This window comes from Salvelinus fontinalis, chromosome 30, assembly GCF_029448725.1.
Source record: "Salvelinus fontinalis isolate EN_2023a chromosome 30, ASM2944872v1, whole genome shotgun sequence".
Taxonomy (NCBI): Eukaryota; Metazoa; Chordata; class Actinopteri; order Salmoniformes; family Salmonidae; genus Salvelinus; species Salvelinus fontinalis.
In genome coordinates, this window is record NC_074694.1 from 6,093,548 (window position 1) to 6,115,949 (window position 22,402).

At 44.5% G+C, this 22,402-nt stretch overlaps 1 protein-coding gene across 3 annotated transcripts in view; it reads right to left on the reverse strand.

Moving 5' to 3' along the window:
- Positions 1-22,402, reverse strand: part of LOC129828564 (vesicle transport protein SFT2A-like) — a 38,784-nt gene that overhangs the window by 10,711 nt on the left and 5,671 nt on the right. Inside the window, exons 3-7 of one of the 3 annotated variants that reach the window (XM_055889601.1) lie at positions 20,348-20,430; positions 11,830-11,911; positions 10,915-10,950; positions 10,458-10,516; positions 6,857-6,886 (exon numbers count right to left, since the gene is read on the reverse strand). In XM_055889601.1, the coding sequence (XP_055745576.1) occupies positions 6,857-6,886; positions 10,458-10,516; positions 10,915-10,950; positions 11,830-11,911; positions 20,348-20,430 (290 nt within the window). The remainder of the gene's footprint in view (positions 1-6,856; positions 6,887-10,457; positions 10,517-10,914; positions 10,951-11,829; positions 11,912-20,347; positions 20,431-22,402) is intronic. The other 2 variants (XM_055889602.1, XM_055889603.1) reach the window with 2 other exon arrangements.

The following is a 22,402-nucleotide window of genomic DNA, read 5'->3' on the forward strand; positions in this document are numbered from 1 at the left end:
TTTATTTATTTATTTTTTCTCTCGAAACGTTAACAATCCCAAATGTCGTTTAAAACGTTTACACCGGTAGGGCTTTCTGCTTGTCAGCGGGGGTCGAGGTATGGGGTGGGGGAGGTGAGACAGGCAGATCAGATGTAGACACTGTTACTCTTTCATATGGGAATATTTCACATCACCTTTGTGTTCTACAGAGAGGAATGCAGGAGGACACCCATTCGAGATGATTTTATGACACATTTTTAGAGGGGGGAGAGGTGGGGCTCACCCAAACTTCACACTAAAGGGAGAGAAATCCCAGACTCAGTCACAGCTGTGCTAAGCCATGCCTTTAGGGCTCAGATTGTATGTGTTTAATCCTCCCTGCCCTTCAGAGAGAGGGATTCCAAGACAAAAATCACCACTAAAATCCCCCAAAAGCCAACTTGCAGGGGGTCAATCAGAGGTTATCACTGATAATAATATGAATACTACACAACAACAACAACAAAAAAATGACATAAGCAAGTTTTCAAAAACTGGAAGCCTGGAGCAGCGAAGGGTGTGTGAGAACTAACTAATAGCTGGCCACCTTGACTATTTACATTGACCCCCCCCCCCCCCTTTTTTTGTTTTTACACTGCTAGCTGTTTATTATCTATGCAGTCACTTTTTAAATGACCTCATATAACCTGTACCCCCCCCCCCCCGCACATTGACTCGGTACCCACTGTATATATAGTCTTGTTCTTGTTATGTAATTTTCTTGTCACTTTTTGATCCCACATTTTTATTATTATTATTTCTTTACTTTAGTTTATTTATTACATATTTTTTAACTCTATTTCTTGAACTGCATTGTTAGTTAAGGGCTTGTAAGTAAGCATTTCATGGTAAGGTCTACTACACCTGTTATATTTGGCGCATGTGAGCAATAACATTTGCAGGGCGGGCTGGGTGAGAACATTAAAACCTACAGCTGAAACTGGGTGGGGTGGGTGAGCTGCCATTTGCATGGCTCTGTCTGGTGAGCTACATGGGGTTAGGGCTTTGGTCTGTGTCCCAAATGGCACCCTATTCTCTATATATAGTGCACTACTTTTGACCAGGACCCATAAGGGAGGCCCATGGGGCTCTGGTCAAAAGTAGTGCAAGACGTAGAGAATAGACTTCCATTTGGGACGCATCCTAGAGGGGATTAAGCAACATATGGTGGAACCAAACAGCGGGGTGTTTAGAAATAAATAAATACATGTTTTCATTCAGGGACCTGTGTGTGTGTGTGTGTGTGTGTGTGTGTGTGTGTGTGTGTCTGTGTCTGTGTGTACTTAGTTCAGTTGGCACTCTGCCATTTGTAGATGGACGACTGCTGCTCTCAAAGATAAAACATCTGTGTGTGTCTTTGAGATTGTCATTATTCCTTAAAGAGCGACACTGCACTTCCTTATTTCGGCCACATTTTGAAGATAGGCTAAAACTGCTTCGCCAATAGAAATCCCCGATCACATTTTGTAGGCGATGTCATGGCGACGTTGGCTAGCTAAGGTCATGCGTAGAAACACGTCATCGTGTCTAACGGTTGTCTGGCGCCAAACTGCGCCTCCGGGATTAGAAACCGATTGCACCTTAAGAAATGCTAGCAGCAAGGCCTCCCTAGTGGCGCAGTGGTCTAAGGCACTGCATCGCAACGCTTGAAGCGTCACTACAGACCAGGGTTCGTTCCTAGGCTGTATCATAACCAGCCGTGATCCGGGAGTTCCATAGGGCGGTGCACAATTGGCCCAGCGTCGTCCGGGTTAGGGGAGGGTTTGGCCGGGTTGGGGCTTTACTTGGCTCATCAGTCTAACAATCTTCCCGGGTCTTCCTTCACACCACCTGATAAGAGGTCCTGGATGGCAGAGAGCTTGGCCCCCCATCTACTGGGGCTGTCCCCACCACCCTCTGTAACGCCATGCGATCGAGGGCGGTGATGCAGAGTGTCAAGATGCTCTCAATGGTGCAGCTGTAAAACGTTTTGAGAATTTGAGGGGACCATGCCAAACCTTTCAACCTCCTGAGGGGGAGGAGGGGGGTCACACCTTCGCACGTGAGTGGACCATTATAATAAATAACAAAACACTTTTACTCCAATTTCGTGATATCCAACTGGAAGTTACAGTTTTGTCCCATCGCTGCAACTCCCGTACGGACTCGGGATTGGCGAAGGTTGAGTGCCATGCGTCCTCCGAAACACAACCCTGATAAGCCGCAGTGCCCTCTTGACACACTGCTCGCTTAGTCCGCAAGCCAGCCGCACCAATGTGTCAGAGGAAACATCGTACAACTGGCGACCGAAGTCAGCTTGCAGGCGCCAGGCCCGCCACAAGGAGTCGCTAGAGCGCAGTGAGACATCCCGGCCGGCCAAACCCTCCCCCTAATCCCGACCACTCTTTGCCAATTGTGCACCGCCTCACGGGTCTTCCAATCACGGCCGGCTGTGACACAGCCTGGGATCGAACCGGGTCTGTAGTGATACCGCTGCGCCACTCAGGAGGCAAGTAGACCATTTTAAGTCCTTAGTCATTTGGACACAGAGGGACTTAAAGCTCTCGACCCGCTCCACTGCAGCCCTGTCGAAGTGGATGGGGGCGTGCTCGCCCCCTCGTTTACTGTAGTCCACGATCAGCTCCTTGGTCTTACTGACGTTGAGGGAGAGGTTGTTGTCCCGGCACCACACTGCCAGGTCACTGATCTCCTCCCTGTACGCCGTCTCATCGTTGCCGGGGATCAGGCCTACCACCGTCGTGTCATCAGCAAACTTGATGATAGTGTTGGAGTCGTGGGTGAACAGGGAGTAGGAGGGGACTAAGCACACACCCCTGTGGGGCCCCCGTGTTGAAGGTCAGCGTGGTGGCCGGTGATGTTGCCTACCCTTACCACCTGTTGTTGGCCCATCAGGAAGTCCAGGTTCCAGTTGCAGAGGGAGGTGTTTAGTCCCAGGGTCCTTAGCTTGGAGGGTACTATGGTGTTGAACGCTGAGCTGTAGTCAATGAACAGTATTCTCATATAGGTATTCCTGTTGTCTAGGTGGGTGAGGGCAGTGTTGCTTGCAATTGAGATTGCGTCGTCTATGGATCTGTTGGGGCGGTATGCAAATTGGAGTGGGTCTATGGTGTCTGGGATGATGTGTGCCATAACCAGCCTCTCGAAGCACTTCCTGATTACAGATGTGAGTGCTACAGGGCAGTAGTCATTGTGTCTCAAAAGCACTTCCTGATTACAGATGCGAGTGCTACAGGGCAGTAGTCATTGTGTCTCTAAGCACTTCCTGATTACAGATGTGAGTGCTACAGGGCAGTAGTCATTGTGTCTTGAAGCACTTCCTGATTACAGATGCGAGTGCTACAGGGCAGTAGTCATTGTGTCTTGAAGCACTTCCTGATTACAGATGCGAGTGCTACAGGGCAGTAGTCATTGTCTTGAATTTTTTGAGAAGAGGAATGGCTTCAGTGCCGTTTAGTCGTTTACAACTTTCTAACTATTACCAGTGTGTGTGTGTGTCTGGCAGTGTTTCATGGGAAATGATGTTCCTACTCAGGTCGCAGGGAGGACGCAAGATGCTCGTGAATGAATTTTGGAATATTGACAAGTTGCAGTTGGGATACAATTCCGCTCTGATCATCTTAAATTCTAATTTGTGGCTCGAGTGGTTGACAGTATCAAACACATCAGCAAGTGGCCACTCCATTAAAGGGCCTTAGGGCCAAGCGTTATTTTAACATAACATTGGCTGAGCGTCGTCTTATGTAAACAAGTCTGAAGCGCTGCGTAAAATGGGCAGGTCTGTCTGCCTGTCTGGAGATTCGGACTGCTCTGATTGGATAGAGCACACATATAGCTGATTCTCTCGTATTAGTGGGCCCTGGGCATGATGGTAACCCATACCCTCCCAGTAAGTCATGACAAAACACACTTCGTGGCCAACTTATCCTATTTCCACTTTTGTAGTCAATTTTGACACTAGAATAAATGTTGCCGACTCATATCAATGAACCCTTAGGCGGTTTAAAAAACAGAGAAGTTGGTTCTAAGGGGCAGTTGACCTTTAACCTTGTCCATGAGGTTTGTGTCAACTCAAGAATGTGCCAACTGGACCACTGAAATCACACACACCAGAAGAACATAGAACCCAGGGCTCTAAAGTGCGGGCCAATGGGGTTGCATCATAATATTTTGCTGTGCGACCAATAGTTTTAGGAGCCCTGTGCGACAACACAAACATCTCAACTAGGGAAAACCTCTCCCAGATAATAGTTGTAGTAATGATAAAGCGTCGCTGTACCGTTGTTATTTCCCAGTGTCCTGGAGAGTGAAGTGAGTGCAGATTCGATAGCGCCATTGGTTGGACCATTACTACAGCGGCTTCCTTCTAGCCCGACCAGGTTAAAAGACCCATTTTTATCTTCCGATAGCGGATCCGCTGGGACCGTATTTTACATTCATAAACCATGCCGTGGGCCGTTCTAAAACGGCTTGTTATTTTAATGTTAAAGGGTAACTTTGCCACTATATGCAAACATCTGGAGGCAGAGAAAGAAAGGACAGGGGACATTTTCTTCAGGAAGTCGATCATACGAACGAACGAACGACAGATCTCTTGCACGACATCGACACAAACCTGACATTTTCTGACAGTGTTACAATTTCCAATGTAACTCAATAGGAAAATAGTGCCTTTTTACACAACGTAGAAACCTAATTTCAATGACAGATATTCGTATCAACATTTTAGGCTTTTCTAATAAACGAAAATGTCTTTACTGTTACATGTCAGTTTCTAGGGCATAACATGTGATTCAAAAGCAACTAGAATTCATATTAGGCCCAATACAGGCTGTATAGCAGTCAATTTATACAAACTTATTCTCATGTGGTGCTCTTAACTTTCTTTCTTTTTTAAACTTAGGAGCACCACTTGCAATAAATTAGAGCCCTGGGTGCACCTTGTGTACGGAGCAAATTAGAGCCCTGGGTGCACCTTGTGTACGGAGCAAATTAGAGCCCTGGGTGCACCTTGTGCACGGAGCAAATTAGAGCCCTGGGTGCACCTTGTGTACGGAGCAAATTAGAGCCCTGGGTGCACCATGTGTACGGAGCAAATTAGAGCCCTGGGTGCACCTTGTGTACGGAGCAAATTAGAGCCCTGGGTGCACCTTGTGTACGGAGCAAATTAGAGCCCTGGGTGCACCTTGTGCACGGAGCAAATTAGAGCCCTGGGTGCACGGAGCAAATTAGAGCCCTGGGTGCACGGAGCAAATTAGAGCCCTGGGTGCACGGAGCAAATTAGAGCCCTGGGTGCACGGAGCAAATTAGAGCCCTGGGTGCACGGAGCAAATTAGAGCCCTGCGTGCACGGAGCAAATTAGAGCCCTGCGTGCACGGAGCAAATTAGAGCCCTGCGTGCACGGAGCAAATTAGAGCCCTGCGTGCACGGAGCAAATTAGAGCCCTGCGTGCACCTTATGTAAGGAGCTTTGACTGAAATCACACCAACAGCCAGTAATATCAGACTGAGAAATAAATGGAAACTCTTCTACCTGTGCAGTAAGACACTAATAAACAAATGTATTTATTACAGTTAAAACACTTGTATATAACAAAGTAACCCCCCCCCATGATCCAAACCTTGGCCATTGGGCACAGGATGGTTGGCGGTCAAGGCACTGGGTGCCACAAATCACACCAGATTAGGATACGTTAGTCAGACTCTTTAGGATACGTTAGTCAGACTCTTTAGGATACGTTAGTTAGACTCTTTAGGATACGTTAGTTAGACTCTTTAGGATACGTTAGTTAGACTCTTTAGGATACGTTAGTTAGACTCTTTAGGATACGTTAGTTAGACTCTTTAGGATACGTTAGTTAGACTCTTTAGGATACGTTAGTTAGACTCTTTAGGATACGTTAGTTAGACTCTTTAGGATACGTTAGTTAGACTCTTTAGGATACGTTAGTTAGACTCTTTAGGATACGTTAGTTAGACTCTTTAGGATACGTTAGTTAGACTCTTTAGGATACGTTAGTTAGACTCTTTAGGATACGTTAGTTAGACTCTTTAGGATACGTTAGTTAGACTCTTTAGGATACGTTAGTTAGACTCTTTAGGATACGTTAGTTAGACTCTTTAGGATACGTTAGTTAGACTCTTTAGGATACGTTAGTTAGACTCTTTAGGATACGTTAGTTAGACTCTTTAGGATACGTTAGTTAGACTCTTTAGGATACGTTAGTTAGACTCTTTAGGATACGTTAGTTAGACTCTTTAGGATACGTTAGTTAGACTCTTTAGGATACGTTAGTTAGACTCTTTAGGATACGTTAGTTAGACTCTTTAGGATACGTTAGTTAGACTCTTTAGGATACGTTAGTTAGACTCTTTAGGATACGTTAGTTAGACTCATTAGGATAAGTTAGTTAGACTCATTAGGATAAGTTAGTTAGACTCATTAGGATAAGTTAGTTAGACTCATTAGGATAAGTTAGTTAGACTCATTAGGATAAGTTAGTTAGACTCATTAGGATAAGTTAGTTAGACTCATTAGGATAAGTTAGTTAGACTCATTAGGATAAGTTAGTTAGACTCATTAGGATAAGTTAGTTAGACTCATTAGGATAAGTTAGTTAGACTCATTAGGATAAGTTAGTTAGACTCATTAGGATAAGTTAGTTAGACTCATTAGGATAAGTTAGTTAGACTCATTAGGATAAGTTAGTTAAACTCATTAGGATAAGTTAGTTAAACTCATTAGGATAAGTTAGTTAAACTCATTAGGATAAGTTAGTTAAACTAACTGGATCCACAAAAGGGTTCATGTACCGTAGTTTGAAACATAATCCTCTTACCTGGCAAATGGAATATAAGAGATGCTGTACCTGAAAGAGAAAACAAGGGGGGGAAAGAGTGAGTATATACCGTACAGGTGTACTATACAGGTATCAGGTAGCCTATATTACAATATACAGGTATAGTATCAGGTAGCCTATATTACAATATACAGGTATAGTATCAGGTAACCTATAATACAATATACAGGTATAGTATCAGGTAACCTATAATATACAGGTATAGTATCAGGTAACCTATAATATACAGGTATAGTATCAGGTAGCCTATAATATACAGGTATAGTATCAGGTAGCCTATATTACAATATACAGGTATAGTATCAGGTAGCCTATATTACAATATACAGGTATAGTATCAGGTAGCCTATATTACAATATACAGGTATAGTATCAGGTAGCCTATATTACAATATACAGGTATAGTATCAGGTAGCCTATATTACAATATACAGGTATAGTATCAGGTAACCTATATTACAATATACAGGTATAGTATCAGGTAACATATAATATACAGGTATAGTATCAGGTAACCTATATTATACAGGTATAGTATCAGGTAACATATATTACAATATACAGGTATAGTATCAGGTAACCTATATTACAATATACAGGTATAGTTTCAGGTAACCTATATTACAATATACAGGTATAGTATCAGGTAACCTATATTACAATATACAGGTATAGTATCAGGTAACCTATATTACAATATACAGGTATAGTATCAGGTAACCTATATTACAATATACAGGTATAGTATCAGGTAACCTATATTACAATATACAGGTATAGTATCAGGTAGCCCATATTATATGTATAGTATTGGCAGCATACTGATTGGCAGCATACTGTAACAGTGGCAGCCTATCAGACGATTGCAGGTGTGGCTTATTGGAGGCATAGCTTTCAGCGAGCTCTTAATTGGTGTCTCCCATTAGAGGAAACGTCATCAGTAGTCGTCACACAGTGCTTTACTGATACAGTATGCAGTACACTGTTACAGTGTTTCCCCCCCCCAACTCAGTCCTGGGGTTCCCAAGGAGTGCACATGCTGATACCTATCACTGTTACAGTTTCTTAATGCTTAGGTTGTTACGAGTATAAGTTGGACACATGACACCCCGGGCAACTTGGAGCAAAAACAACAACAACAAAAAACACAAATCGTAGTTGTCTGGAGACGGCTATAGATAAAGCATCTCGCTCCATTGAATACAGGTGGTTGATGTCGACAATCCTCATCGAATATTAAAAATAAATAGTCAACTAAATGAGATGTATCCACCAACCTAAAGAGAAGAATAGTTGAGAGCCCACCATGCCGCTTTGTGGACAACGACGGCCATTGTTAGGGCGTAGAGACAAGCATCTTGTCAGCACATCCATAAAAACGTTTTTTTTATTTTTAAAGTGAGCTTCTTTTTCTTCCTCCCACTTTAGCAGTGCGTCTAGCAAAAGTGATTCCTCGTTATGAAATGATCAAATTAAAGCCCGTTTATTTAAATGATCATATACTGTACACTGATTGTTTAAAGCAAAACCATTGCTGATGATGTTGAACCTGAACAAACGCAAATATATATATTGTAAGCCCTCTTTCAGCAGTAGGCTATAGCCAGATGAGAGTAGAGGTTGTCACCCAACTCATAAAGCCTAATATTGCGTAAGCCATTGTAGAATTTGAATGCTGAAGGTCTCGCGCAGATGTGCAAGATCAGGAACAGAGTGCCGACCTCGTGTTGTGCCCAGCTTCGCACGGTGACCATCTACAGACTGTCACTAGGCTCCTGATATTCCCTGGGGCTGTTAGGCGTGTAAAATGGCTGATATTCCCTGGGGCTGTTAGGCATGTAAAATGGCTGATATTCCCTGGGGCTGTTAGGCGTGTAAAATGGCTGATATTCCCTGGGGCTGTTAGGCGTGTAAAATGGCTGATATTCCCTGGGGCTGTTAGGCGTGTAAAATGGCTGATATTCCCTGGGGCTGTTAGGCGTGTAAAATGGCTGATATTCCCTGGGGCTGTTAGGTGTGTCAAATGGCTGATATTCCCTGGGGCTGTTAGGCGTGTCAAATGGCTGATATTCCCTGAGGCTGTTAGACGTGTAAAATGGCTGATATTCCCTGGGGCTGTTAGGCGTGTAAAATGGCTGATATTCCCTGGGGCTGTTAGGCGTGTAAAATGGCTGATATTCCCTGGGGCTGTTAGGCGTGTAAAATGGCTGATATTCCCTGGGGCTGTTAGGCGTGTAAAATGGCTGATATTCCCTGGGGCTGTTAGGCGTGTAAAATGGCTGATATTCCCTGGGGCTGTTAGGCATGTAAAATGGCTGATATTCCCTGGGGCTGTTAGGCATGTAAAATGGCTGATATTCCCTGGGGCTGTTAGGTGTGTCAACTGGCTGATATTCCCTGGGGCTGTTAGGTGTGTCAAATGGCTGATATTCCCTGGGGCTGTTAGGCGTGTAAAATGGCTGATATTCCCTGGGGCTGTTAGACATGTAAAATGGCTGATATTCCCTGGGGCTGTTAGGCGTGTAAAATGGCTGATATTCCCTGGGGCTGTTAGGCATGTAAAATGGCTGATATTCCCTGGGGCTGTTAGGCATGTAAAATGGCTGATATTCCCTGGGGCTGTTAGGCATGTAAAATGGCTGATATTCCCTGGGGCTGTTAGGCGTGTAAAATGGCTGATATTCCCTGGGGCTGTTAGGCGTGTAAAATGGCTGATATTCCCTGGGGCTGTTAGGCATGTAAAATGGCTGATATTCCCTGGGGCTGTTAGGTGTGTCAAATGGCTGATATTCCCTGGGGCTGTTAGGCGTGTCAAATGGCTGATATTCCCTGGGGCTGTTAGACGTGTAAAATGGCTGATATTCCCTGGGGCTGTTAGGCGTGTAAAATGGCTGATATTCCCTGGGGCTGTTAGGCGTGTAAAATGGCTGATATTCCCTGGGGCTGTTAGGCATGTAAAATGGCTGATATTCCCTGGGGCTGTTAGGCGTGTAAAATGGCTGATATTCCCTGGGGCTGTTAGGCGTGTAAAATGGCTGATATTCCCTGGGGCTGTTAGGCGTGTAAAATGGCTGATATTCCCTGGGGCTGTTAGGCATGTAAAATGGCTGATATTCCCTGGGGCTGTTAGGCATGTAAAATGGCTGATATTCCCTGGGGCTGTTAGGCATGTAAAATGGCTGATATTCCCTGGGGCTGTTAGGCATGTAAAATGGCTGATATTCCCTGGGGCTGTTAGGCGTGTAAAATGGCTGATATTCCCTGGGGCTGTTAGGCGTGTAAAATGGCTGATATTCCCTGGGGCTGTTAGGCATGTAAAATGACTGATATTCCCTGGGGCTGTTAGACATGTAAAATGGCTGATATTCCCTGACTACAAAATGACTTGTAGATCAATGACTGTCAACACTGATACAAACCTAGTTTGACACTGAAGGAGAAGACGCATCAGTCGTCACAACATATGAAAGTAGAAGGATAGTAATACGAGCAACAACAAAAAAATGTACATCTGCAATTCGTGATGTCCGACAGCCGACATATACGGATTGAATGCCCTGTTAAGTGGCGTGTTACTTACCATGTCATAGCCAAGAACTGTAGAATGCAGAAGATGATAGCCAATCCCTTCTTTCCCCACTAGAGACAGAGAGAACGTCACGTCTGTTCTCAGACAACGGTGTGGTACATTTGTTATAGTGTATTAGGCCAGTGTTCCCCCCCCCCCCCAACTCAGTCCTGGGGTTCCCAAGGAGTGCACATTTTGGTTTTAGCTGTGGTATTACACAGATGATTTAAATAAATCAACTCATCGTCAAGCTTTGATTTACAAGCATTTCGCTACACTCGCATTAACATCTGCTAACAGTGTGTATATGACAAATACAATTTGAATCAGCTGTGTAGTGCTACGACAAAAAACAAATAAACTAAATTCTGCACCCCAGTTGGGGACCCCAAAACGGAGTTTAGGGAAACGCTGCCATTGGGTCACGCTGTCGGCTACTGAACTGTATCGGAGGCGTTCAGATACTTACCCAGAAAACTGCACAAAGCGTCAAAATGAGACAGAGCTGGAGGCAGAAAGAGGAAAAACTCAAATAAAAAAAAAACAACTTTTTAAAATATGGATTAAATGAATGAATGATCTGATTCATCTTCTTGTGGAGGGATTTACTTCAGATTACCACTCGGCGTTGAGCCCTAAAGGCAGATCAACTTCAAAAAGATGGAATCTGCATTAGTGAAAACGCCTCTGTTCACCCCCCGCCCCCCCCATTAGAGAAAACAACGCCACCCCCCCTCCCCAGCGTCTTTGTTATTGTTTTGTTGATGAAAACGGAGGGGAGGAGCATCTGACAGCATGGTCCAAATATATTCTGCTGTCCTATCGAGCAACACTGTTCGTTGTATCGCCGTCGTTGTAGCTAAAAAAAAAAACGGACGTGGCACGTTCACCAATTAAAAGGATTCCCGCTTTGAAGTTGTAGTATTTAGTCACGGAAAAAACGAACGGCTGACCTAAACTAATGGCCTAAATCCACCAACAGTTTAAGAGCAGATGTATCACGCAACACGGAGAAATAAAAACTGCCTTAAAAAGGAGAGAACTGCTGAATCCATTAAGACCTACATAACAGAATGATTCTTTAAAAAAAAAAAGTTGCAATGTAATATTTAACAGACAGTTTTTTTGTTGTCATTTAAAATAATGTTTATCAATTATCATTTTTTGACAAATATAGAGTAACTTAGAAATGCCTTGTTGCTAAGTAACATCTATCCAGCCACATCCCTCGGTTACGGGATTACTTGCAACGATTGTGATATATGTAGTTGTTTAAAACTTACATTAGTTGACTAGGACATTACACTTGTTACGTGTTACGTATTATGTAATTTTTTACAATGTCAAATAAAGTCGTTTACAACACGTAGAGTAGAGTAGTTACCAGCACAACACAGGTGGCTATCAGTCTGGTGGGCTCAAACATTCTCTTCAGCTGTTTCAGAGGTCCCATCAGGAAACAGGTGCTGCAGACACATGCAGGAAAACACACCGGTTTAAAACCCGTAGGAAATAAATGTATAATAAATATAATAAATATAATATAATAAATGTTTTTTTTTATAACCGTTTATAAATAAATAAACGGTTATAAAAAAAACGGAGAAAATAAAAATGTCACATGGATTTGAATTTCTATGATTTATTATGTTGGAAAATACTACATATTGTTCAAAACAGCCCAGAGAAATGAAAACGGTTTGTTGTTGTTGCTGATATTAATATATATATATATATATGAGAAGACTTTGACATGGATTCAACACAACACTAAAAAAAAAAACAGACAAGCAAAAAATAATGCATTCTAATTTCAAATGTTAATAGATTTTCTGTGGCTGGGATTATAATAAGCCATGTATACTAAACAAAATCTAAAAACGCAACAACTTCAACGATACGGAGTTACAGCTCATATAAGGAAATCAGTCAATTTACATAAATTCATTAGGCCCTAATCTATGGATTTCACATGACTGGATAGGGGCACAGACATAGGTGGGCCTGGGAGGACATAGGCCTCCTGGAGAGCCAGGCCCAAGCCACTGGGGAACCAGGCCCAAGCCACTGGGGAACCAGGCCCAAGCCACTGGGGAACCAGGCCCAAGCCACTGGGGAACCAGGCCCAAGCCACTGGGGAACCAGGCCCAAGCCACTGGGGAACCAGGCCCAAGCCACTGGGGAACCAGGCCCAAGCCACTGACGCATTTTGTTCATGTCTTATGATTAACTTGAACAAATTAATGAATTTTCTAATGAGTTAAACACATTTTTGAATTACGTTTTAATGTCTGGATTCCGTGATTCTGTCCGCAACACAGATCTTAGAGAGCCCTGCTGGTAGGCCTAGGATATTTATACACACACACAGTACCAGTCAAAAGTTTACACCTAAAACCTACTCATTCAAGGGTTTTTCTTCATTTTGACTATTTTCTACATTGTAGAATAATAGTGGACAACAAAACTATGAAATAACTACTATGGAATCATGTAGTAACCAAAAAAAAAAAAAGAGTTAACAAATCAAAATGATTGTTATATTTGAGATTCTTCAAAGTAGCCACCCTTTGCCTTGATGACAGCTTTGCACACTCTTGATATTCTCTCAACCAGCTTCATGAGGTAGTCACCTGGAATGCATTCCAATTAACAGGTGTGCCTTTTTAAAAAGTTAATTTGTGGAACTTCTTTCCTTCTCAGTGCATTTGAGCCAATCCATTGTGTTGTGACAAGGTAGAGGGGGTATACAGAAGATAGCCCTATTTGGTAAAAGACCAAGTCCATATCATGGCAAGAACAGCTCAAATAAGCAAGGAGAAAGAAGAGTCCATCTTTACTTTAAGGACATGAAGGCCAGTCCATGCGGACAATTTCTAGGACTTTGAAAGTTTCTTCAAGTGCAGTCGCAAAAACCCTCAAGCACTATGATGAAACTGGCTCTCATGAGGACCGCCACAGGAAAGGAAGACCCAGAGATACCTCTGCAGCAGAGGATAAGTTCACCAGAGTTGCCAGCCTCAGAAATCGGCAATTAACTGCACCTCCAGATTGCAGCCCAAATAAATGCTTCACAGAGTTCAAGTAACAGACACATCTCAACGTCAACTGTTCAGAGGAGACTGCGTGAATCAGGCCTTCATGGTCGAATTGCTGCAAAGAAACCACTAAAGGACACCAATAAGAAAGAGACTTGCTTAGGCCAAGATACACGAGCAATGGACATTAGACCAGCGGAAATCTGTCCTTTTGGTCTGATGAGTCCAAATGTGAGATTTTTGGTTCCAACAGCCGTGTCTGTGTGAGACGCAGAGTAGGTGAACAGATGATCTCCGCATGTGTGGTTCCCACCGTGAAGCATGGAGGAGGAGGTGTGATGTGTGGGGGTGATTTGCTGGTGACACTGTCAGTGATTTAGTTACAATTCAAGGCATACTTAACCAGCATGGCTACCACAGCGTTATGCAGTGACACGCCATCCCATCTGGTTTGCGCTTAGTGGGACTATAATTTGTTTTTCAACAGAACAATGACCCAACACACCTTCAGGCTGTGTAAGGGCTATTTGACTAAGAAGGAGAGTGATGGAGTGCTGCATCAGATAACCTGGCCTCTACAGTCACCAAACCTCAACCCAATTGAGATGGTTTGAGTCAATTGGAGGTGTTCCTGTGGATGTATTTCAAGGCCCACCTTCAAACTCAGTACCTCTTTGCTTGACATCATGGGAAAATCAAAAGAAATCAGCCAAGACCACAGAAAATAAATTGTAGACCTCCACAAGTCTGGTTCATCCTTGGGAGCAATTTCCAAACACCTGAAGGTACCACGTTCATCTGTACAAACAATAGTACGCAAGTATAAACACCATGGGACCACGCAGTCGTCATACCACTCAGAGATGAACGTACTTGAGCAAAAAGTGCAAATCAATCCCAGAACAACAGAAAAGGACCTTGTGAAGATGCTGGAGGAAACCGGTACAAAAGTATCTATATCCACAGTAAAACGAGTCCTGTATCGACATAACCTCAAGGGCCGCTCAGCAAGGAAGAAGCCACTGCTCCTAAACCGCCATGAAAAAAACAGACTACAGTTTGCAACTGCACATGGGGACAAAGATCGTACTTTTTGGATAAATGTCCTCTGGTCTGATGAAACAAAAATAGAACTGTTTGGCCATATTGACCATCGTTATGTTGAGGAAAAAGGGGGCCGTTTGCAAGCTGAAGAACACCATCCCAAACATGAAGCACGGGGGTGGCAGCATCATATTGTGGGGGTGCTTTGCTGCAGGAGGGACTGGTGTACTTCACAAAATAGATTGCATCATGAGGGAGGGAAATTATGTGGATATATTAAAGCAGCATCTCAAGACAGGAAGTTAAAGCTTGGTTGCAGATGGGTCTTCCAAACGGACTGTGACCCCAAGCATATTTCCAAAGTTGTGGCAAAATGACTTAAGGACAACAAAGTCAAGGTATTGGAGTGGCCATAGAAAATTTGTGGGCAGAACTGAAAAAGCGTTTGCGAGCAAGGAGGCCTACAAACCTGACTCAGTTACACCAGCTCTGTCAGGAGGAATGGGCCAAAATTCACCCAACTTATTGTGGGAAGTTTGTGGAAGGCTACCCGAAACATTTGACCCACGTAAAACAATTTAAAAAGGCAATGCTACCAAATACTAATTGAGTGTATGTAAACATCTGACCCACTAAAAATGTGATGAAAGAAATAAAAGCTGAAATAAATAATTCACTCTACAATTATTTTGACATTTCAATTTCTTAAAATAAAGCGGTGATCCTAACTGACCTAAGACAGGGAATTTTTACTAGGATTAAATTTGAAGTTTACATACACCTTAGCCAGTTACATTTAGACTTCAACTGTATGCATGTATGTATTTGTATAATGGTTTTATAGGGACCTGCTGGTGTGCCTGGGTATATATTATGCAACATGAAACGCATGGCTACTTATACACCGGCCCACCTGAATATACGCCTCATATTAAAATATGACGTGTGAGCACTTCAAGTTACTGTGTGGACAAAAGCCCTCATCTGCATTACAAATGGCACACTATTCCCTACATAGTGTACAATAGGCCCTAGTCAAAAGCAGGGCACTACATAGGCAGCCATTTGGGGAAAAATGTCCAGTGTAAACATGACACTACGGTTTGTGGTTCAGAACAGTAACCAGAAGTGAGGACACACTGAACCCGTTTCTTTCACAGTGTTGTCGCTGTGGAAACACACAAGATGACAGAAGACACTTGAAAACAAAGAGATGCCACAGTTCACCGTCCGGTAGGAAAATGATACCGTGTCAAAAGAAAGCCACACGACACCTGTCTGTGATAACCAATCAAATTCATTTCAGCAAACGGAAGCACAGTGGCATGGAAACACTCCCAAATAAGGAAAAAAAATAAACTTAGAGAGAGGGGAGGAACCAGGCTCAGAGGAGAAAGAACTGGGCAAGAAGTGTTGGTCCCATGTTTCATGAGTTGAATCACAAAAAGCTATTCCTCTCAACTTTTGTGCAAAAATTTGTTTACATCCCTGTTTTGTGAGCATTTCTCCTTTGCCAAGACATTCCATCCACCTGACAAGTGTGGCATATCAACAAGCTGATTAAACAGCATGATCATTATACAGGTGCACCTTGTGCTGGGGACAAAAAAAGGCCAATAAAATGTGCAGTTTTGTCACAACGCCACAATACCACAGATGTCTCAAGTTGAGGGAGGGTGCAATTGACATGCTGACTGCAGGAATGTTCCCCAGAGCTGTTGCCAGATCGTTTAATGTTAATTTATCTACAACACGCTGCCTCCAGTGTTATTTAAAAAAAAAAGATATATAAATAAAATAAATAAATAAAAATCGTCAGTACGTCCAACCGGCCTCACAACCGCAGACCACAGGTAACCGTGCCAGCCCACGACCCCCACATCCGGCTTCTACACCTGCGGCATCGTCTGAGGTGGGGTGGAGGGGTGCTGAGGAATATTTCTGTCTGTAATAAAGCCCTTTTGTGAGGAAAAACTCACTCTGATTGGCTAGGCCTGGCTCCCCATTGTGTGTGCCTAGCTGCCAAGTGGGTGGGCATATGCCTGCTAAGGCCCACACATGGCTGCACCCCTGCCAGTCATGTAAAATCCATAGATTAGGGCCTAAAACTTAAAGAGAGAGTGAGTGTACCTCATGATAAGATGTAGACCACACTATCTACCAAGACTATCTATAATTTTTCGTAGCCGTCCATTTACCACCACAGACCCATGCTGGCACTAAGACGACACTGAACCAGCTGTATAAGGCCATTAGCAAACAAGAAAATGCTCATCCAGAAGTGGCACTCCTAGTGGTCGGGGGACTTTAATGCAGGCAAACTTAAATCCGTTTTACCTCATTTCTACCAGCATGTTAAATGTGCAACCAGAGGAAAAGCCCACTTTTACTCCACACACAGAGACGTGTACAAAGCTCTCTTTCCATTTGGAAAATCTGACCATAATTCTATCCTACTGATTCCTGATTACAAGCAAAAACTAAAGCAGGAAGTACCAGTGACTCGCTCAATACGGAAGTGGTCAGATGACGCGGATGCTACACTACAGGACTGTTTTGCACAGACTGGAATATGTTCCAGGATTCATCCAATGGCATTGAGGAGTATACCACCTCAGTCACCGGCTTCATCAATAAGTGCATCGATGACGTCATCCCAACAGTGGCCGTAGGTACATATCCCAACCAGAAGCCATGGATTACAGGCAACATCCGCATCGAGCAAAAGGCTAGAGCTGCCGCTTTCAAGGAGCGGGAGACTAATACAGACGATTGTAATAAATCCCGCTATGCCCTTAGACAAACTATCAAACAGGAAAAGCTTCAATACAGGACTAAGATGGTAACCTACTACACCGGCTCTGACGCTCGTCGAATGTGGCAGGGCTTGCAAACTATTACGGACTACAAAAGGAAACCCAGCCGCGAGCTGCCCAGTCAAGTGAGCCTACCAGACAGGCTAAAGGCTTTTTATGCTCGCTTCGAGGCAAGCAACACTGAAGCATGCAGCTGACATTTTCAACCTCTCCCTGACCGAGTCTGTAATAACTACATGTTTCAAGCAGACCACCATAGTCCCTGTGCCCAAGAAAGTGAAGGTAACCTGCCTAAATGATTACCGCCCTGTAGCTCTCACGTCTGTAGCCACGAAGTGCTTTGAAAGCCTGGTCATGGCTCACATCAACACCATCACCATCCTGGAAACCCTAGACCCACTCCAATTTGCATACCGCCCCAACAGATCCACAGATGACGCAATCTCAATTGCACTCCACACTGCCCTTTCTCACCTGGACAAAAGGAACACCTATGTGAGAATGATGTTCATTGACTACAGCTCAGCGATCAACACCATAGTGCCCACAAAACTCATCACTAAGCTAAGGATTCTGGGACTAAACACCTCCCCCTGTAACTGGATCCTGGACTTCCTGATGGGCCACCCCCAGGTGGTATGGGAAGGCAACAACACACCTATCACGCTAATCTTCAACACTGGGGCCCCTCAGGGGTGCATGCTTAGTCCCCTCCTGTATTCCCTGTTCACCCACGACTGCGTGGCCAAACAATACTCCAACACCATCATTAAGTTTGCTGACAATACAACGATGGTAGGCCTGATCACCGATAACGATGAGACAGCCATTAAGGAGGTGGTCAGAGACCTGGCAGTGTGGTGCCAGGACAACAACCTCCCCCTCAACGTGAGCAAGACAAAGGAGCTGATCGCAGACTACAGGAAAAGGAGGACCAAGCACGCCGCCATTCTCATCGACGGGGCTGCAGTGGAGCAGGTTGAGAGCTTCAAGTTCCTTGGTGTCCACATCACCAACAAACTATCATGGTCCAAACACACCAAGACAGTCGTGAAGAGGGCACGACAACACTCCCCCCCCCCTCCCCCCGCCCACAGGAGACAGATCTTCAAAAAGTTCTACAGCTGCACCATCGAGCGCATCCTGACCGGTTGCATCACCGCCTGGTTTGGCAACTGCTCGGCATCCAACCGTAAGGCGTGTAGTGCGTACGGCCCTGGGGCTAAGCTTCCTGCCATCTAGGACCAGGCGGTGTAAGAGGAAGGCCCCCAAAAATAGTCAGACTCCAGTCACCCAAGTCATAGACTGTTCTCTCTGCTACCATACAGCATGTGGTACCGGAGCGCCAAGTCTAGAACCAACTAGGCAAGTCAATCAAGAACAAATTCTTATTTACAATGACGGCCTACCCTGGCCAAACCCGGACGACGCTGGGTCAATTGTGCACCACCCTATTGGACTCCCAATCACAGCCGGATGTGATGCAGCCTGGATTCAAACCAGGGACTGCAGTGACACCTCTTGCACTGAGATGCAGTGTCTTAGACGACAGCGCCACTCGGGAGCCCTGCAGAGGGGATAACCGTTCATTTATTTTTTACTTTATAGAGCTTGAAGTAAGCATTTCACGCTAAGGTGAACCTGCTGTATTTCGTGCATGTGACACAATTGGATTAGATTTAATGAATTGATTTAAAATTGACTGATTTCCTTATGTGAACTGTAACTCAGTAAAAATCTGTGAAATTGTAGCATGTTAAGTTAACATTTTTGTTCAGTACTATAGTAAGTAAGCATTTGACAAGTTAGCCTCGTCCGAGCCACAACGGCCCATCTCCTGATTACACACTCCCCGGAGAGAACGCTAGTCTGTCGTAGGGCCTTTTCCCCAATCAACCTCCTTCATGCTGAGTGCCAAGCAAGGCATTGGGCCCCATTTTTAAGAGTCTATCGGAGAGAGTCACGTGTAATACATTTATCTGACAGATCAACCCTTTCTTGATTCTTAAGATAGAGAACTAAACCCAACAGACCTGTTCCACCATCAGGAATTCAATCAAAATACATTACTGAACAAAAATGTCCTGAATTATAGAAACCCTTTACCACAATGAATCCTAGACAGCTGTACATTGTTGCCAAAGCAACGTACTTACAGTGAGTGCATGGGGGCAAAACAAATGCTATGTGTGTGTGGTCCCTGCGGGAATTGAACCTACGCCCTTGGTGTTCATTAGTTTCATGCTCTTACCTACTGAGCCACACAGGACTACTACACCAAGCTCAATAGGGAACCCATCCAATGTGCTTCTGTTCTGTCTGGTCATTTAAAAAAAAAAAAAAAAAAAAACTGCATAGTATGACAGACAAACCAGGTGGTTTTACTGACATCTGAAACATAGAAATAGAACCGCTAGAACAGGGACAGAATTCCAATTCTTGAACAGGGACAGAATTCCAATTCTAGAACAGGGACAGAAATCAAATTCTAGAACAGGGACAGAATTCTAACTCTAAATTCCGTGACTTGGAACACCCCTCGACAATGAACTCAAAAGAACACTTTGTCAGCTACTTTACGGACTGCTACAGAGTACACTCCAAGCTGGGTGACGGGACAGGAGATCAATAATTGATAGGTCATTCGTAAAGTGTGGACAACAACAAAAAAAGATTAGGCACCCCCATCAATCACGTTAGTGGAGTGTTGCTAAACATTCAAATCGACAGATGTTAGAAAAACGGCAACAACTCGATGTGTCTGGGTCAAGTCCATCCAAAGTCAAGTTAAATGGGTAGGAGGGAACTTACAGTGAAATTACCTCACATTAAATTAGAATTGAAGTGTATAATGTGATTTTTTTTTAAATGTAAAAAGTATATCAAATAAGTATGCATTTAGTAATAGCTTAATTCCTGAATTGCTTGTATTGGAAATAGCTTTGTCTTTTAGCTCTGGCAGTAACAACAGGTAGCAGACCATGAACAAAATGAATGGACTCACCTGGAGAGTGCAGCAAGGTTACCTAGTGTGTAGAACACAGCAAACAGCTTGGTGCCATTTGGTAAGAACAGCAGTGCAGTGCCCTGGTTGAAAAACACACAAAATTAAATTATTACTATGTCCACCTAGGCATCATCCTACCATCAGTTTGTATGAGCAGTCTGATCGGCTAAAGAAACTCCTGGAAGACAAGAGAAGAGGTACGCTAGATCAATGTTACCTGGAATTAGACTATTTGGTAAATATCAGGTAGGCCAAAATATTTTAAAATTATAATATCTGTATTGCTTTTGTATTTTATTTTGAACAAGAACGATCTGTAGGCCAAAGGAAAATGGTTCCCTGAAATGTTACAAATACAATGTTACATGACCGCCACCTAGTGGTGAAACACCATATCACTTTCTACACACGGACATGCTGGTTCACAAAAACAGGATCTGACTCATTTCACTTTTATTTTTAAAAGTTGATCATACAGTCTAGGGCTCTCCATCTCTGTTCCTGGAGAGTTACCCTCCTGTAGGTTACATCAGGGCTCTCCATCTCTGTTCCTGGAGAGTTACCCTCCTGTAGGTTACAGCAGGGTTCTCCAACCCTGTTCCTGGAGAGTTACCCTCCTGTAGGTTCACTCCAGCCCTAATCTAGTCACCTGATTCTAATAATTAGCTGGTTGATAAACTGAAACAGGTTAGTTACAACTGGGGTTGGCGTGAAAACCTACAGGAGGATCCCTCTCCAGGAACAGGGTTGGAGAGCCCTGCTGTAAACCTACAGGAGGGTTTCTCTCCAGTAACAAGGTTGGAGAGCCCTGCTGTAAACCTACAGGAGGGTAACTCTCCAGGAACAGGGCTGGAGAGCCCTGCTGTAAACCTACAGGAGGCTAACTCTCCAGGAACAGGGTTGGAGAGCCCTGCTGTAACCTACAGGAGGGTGACTCTCCAGGAACAGGGTTGGAGAGCCCTGCTGTAAACCTACAGGAGGGTAACTCTCCAGGAACAGGGTTGGAGAGCCCTGCTGTAACATACAGGAGGGTGAATCTCCAGGAACGGGGTTGGAGTGCCCTGCTGTAACCTACAGGAGGTTGACTCTCCAGGAACGGGGTTGGAGAGCCCTGCTGTAAACCTACAGGAGGGTAACTCTCCAGGAACGGGGTTGGAGAGCCCTGCTGTAACCTACAGGAGGGTAACTCTCCAGGAACGGGGTTGGAGTGCCCTGCTGTAACCTATAGGAGGGTACCTCTCCAGGAACGGGGTTGGAGAGCCCTGCTGTAACCTACAGGAGGGTAACTCTCCAGGAACGGGGTTGGAAAGCCCTGCTGTAAACCTACATGAGGGTAACTCTCCAGGAACGGGGTTGGAGTGCCCTGCTGTAAACCTACAGGAGGGTAACTCTCCAGGAACAGGGCTGGAGAGCCCTGCTGTAAACCTACAGGAGGGTAACTCTCCAGGAACAGGGCTGGAGAGCCCTGCTGTAACCTACAGGAGGGTAAATCTCCAGGAACAGGGTTGGAAAGCCCTGCTGTAACCTACGGGAGGGTAACTCTCCAGGAACAGGGTTGGAGAGCCCTGCTGTAAACCTACAGGAGGGTAACTCTCCAGGAACAGGGTTGGAGAGCCCTGCTGTAACCTACAGGAGGGTAACTCTCCAGGAACAGGGTTGGAGAGCCCTGCTGTAACCTACAGGAGGGTAACTCTCCAGGAACAGGGTTGGAGAGCCCTGATGTAAACCTACAGGAGGGTAACTCTCCAGGAACAGGGCTGGAGAGCCCTGCTGTAGGCTACAGGAGGGTAACTCTCCAGGAACAGGGTTGGAGAGCCCTGCTGTAACCTACAGGAGGGTAACTCTCCAGGAACAGGGTTGGAGAGCCCTGATGTAAACCTACAGGAGGGTAACTCTCCAGGAACAGGGTTGGAGAGCCCTGCTGTAAACCTACAGGAGGGTAACTCTCCAGGAACAGGGTTGGAGAGCCCTGCTGTAAACCTACAGGAGGGTAACGCTCCAGGAACAGGGTTGGAGAGCCCTGATGTAGGCTATTACATAATGTTCTTGTGG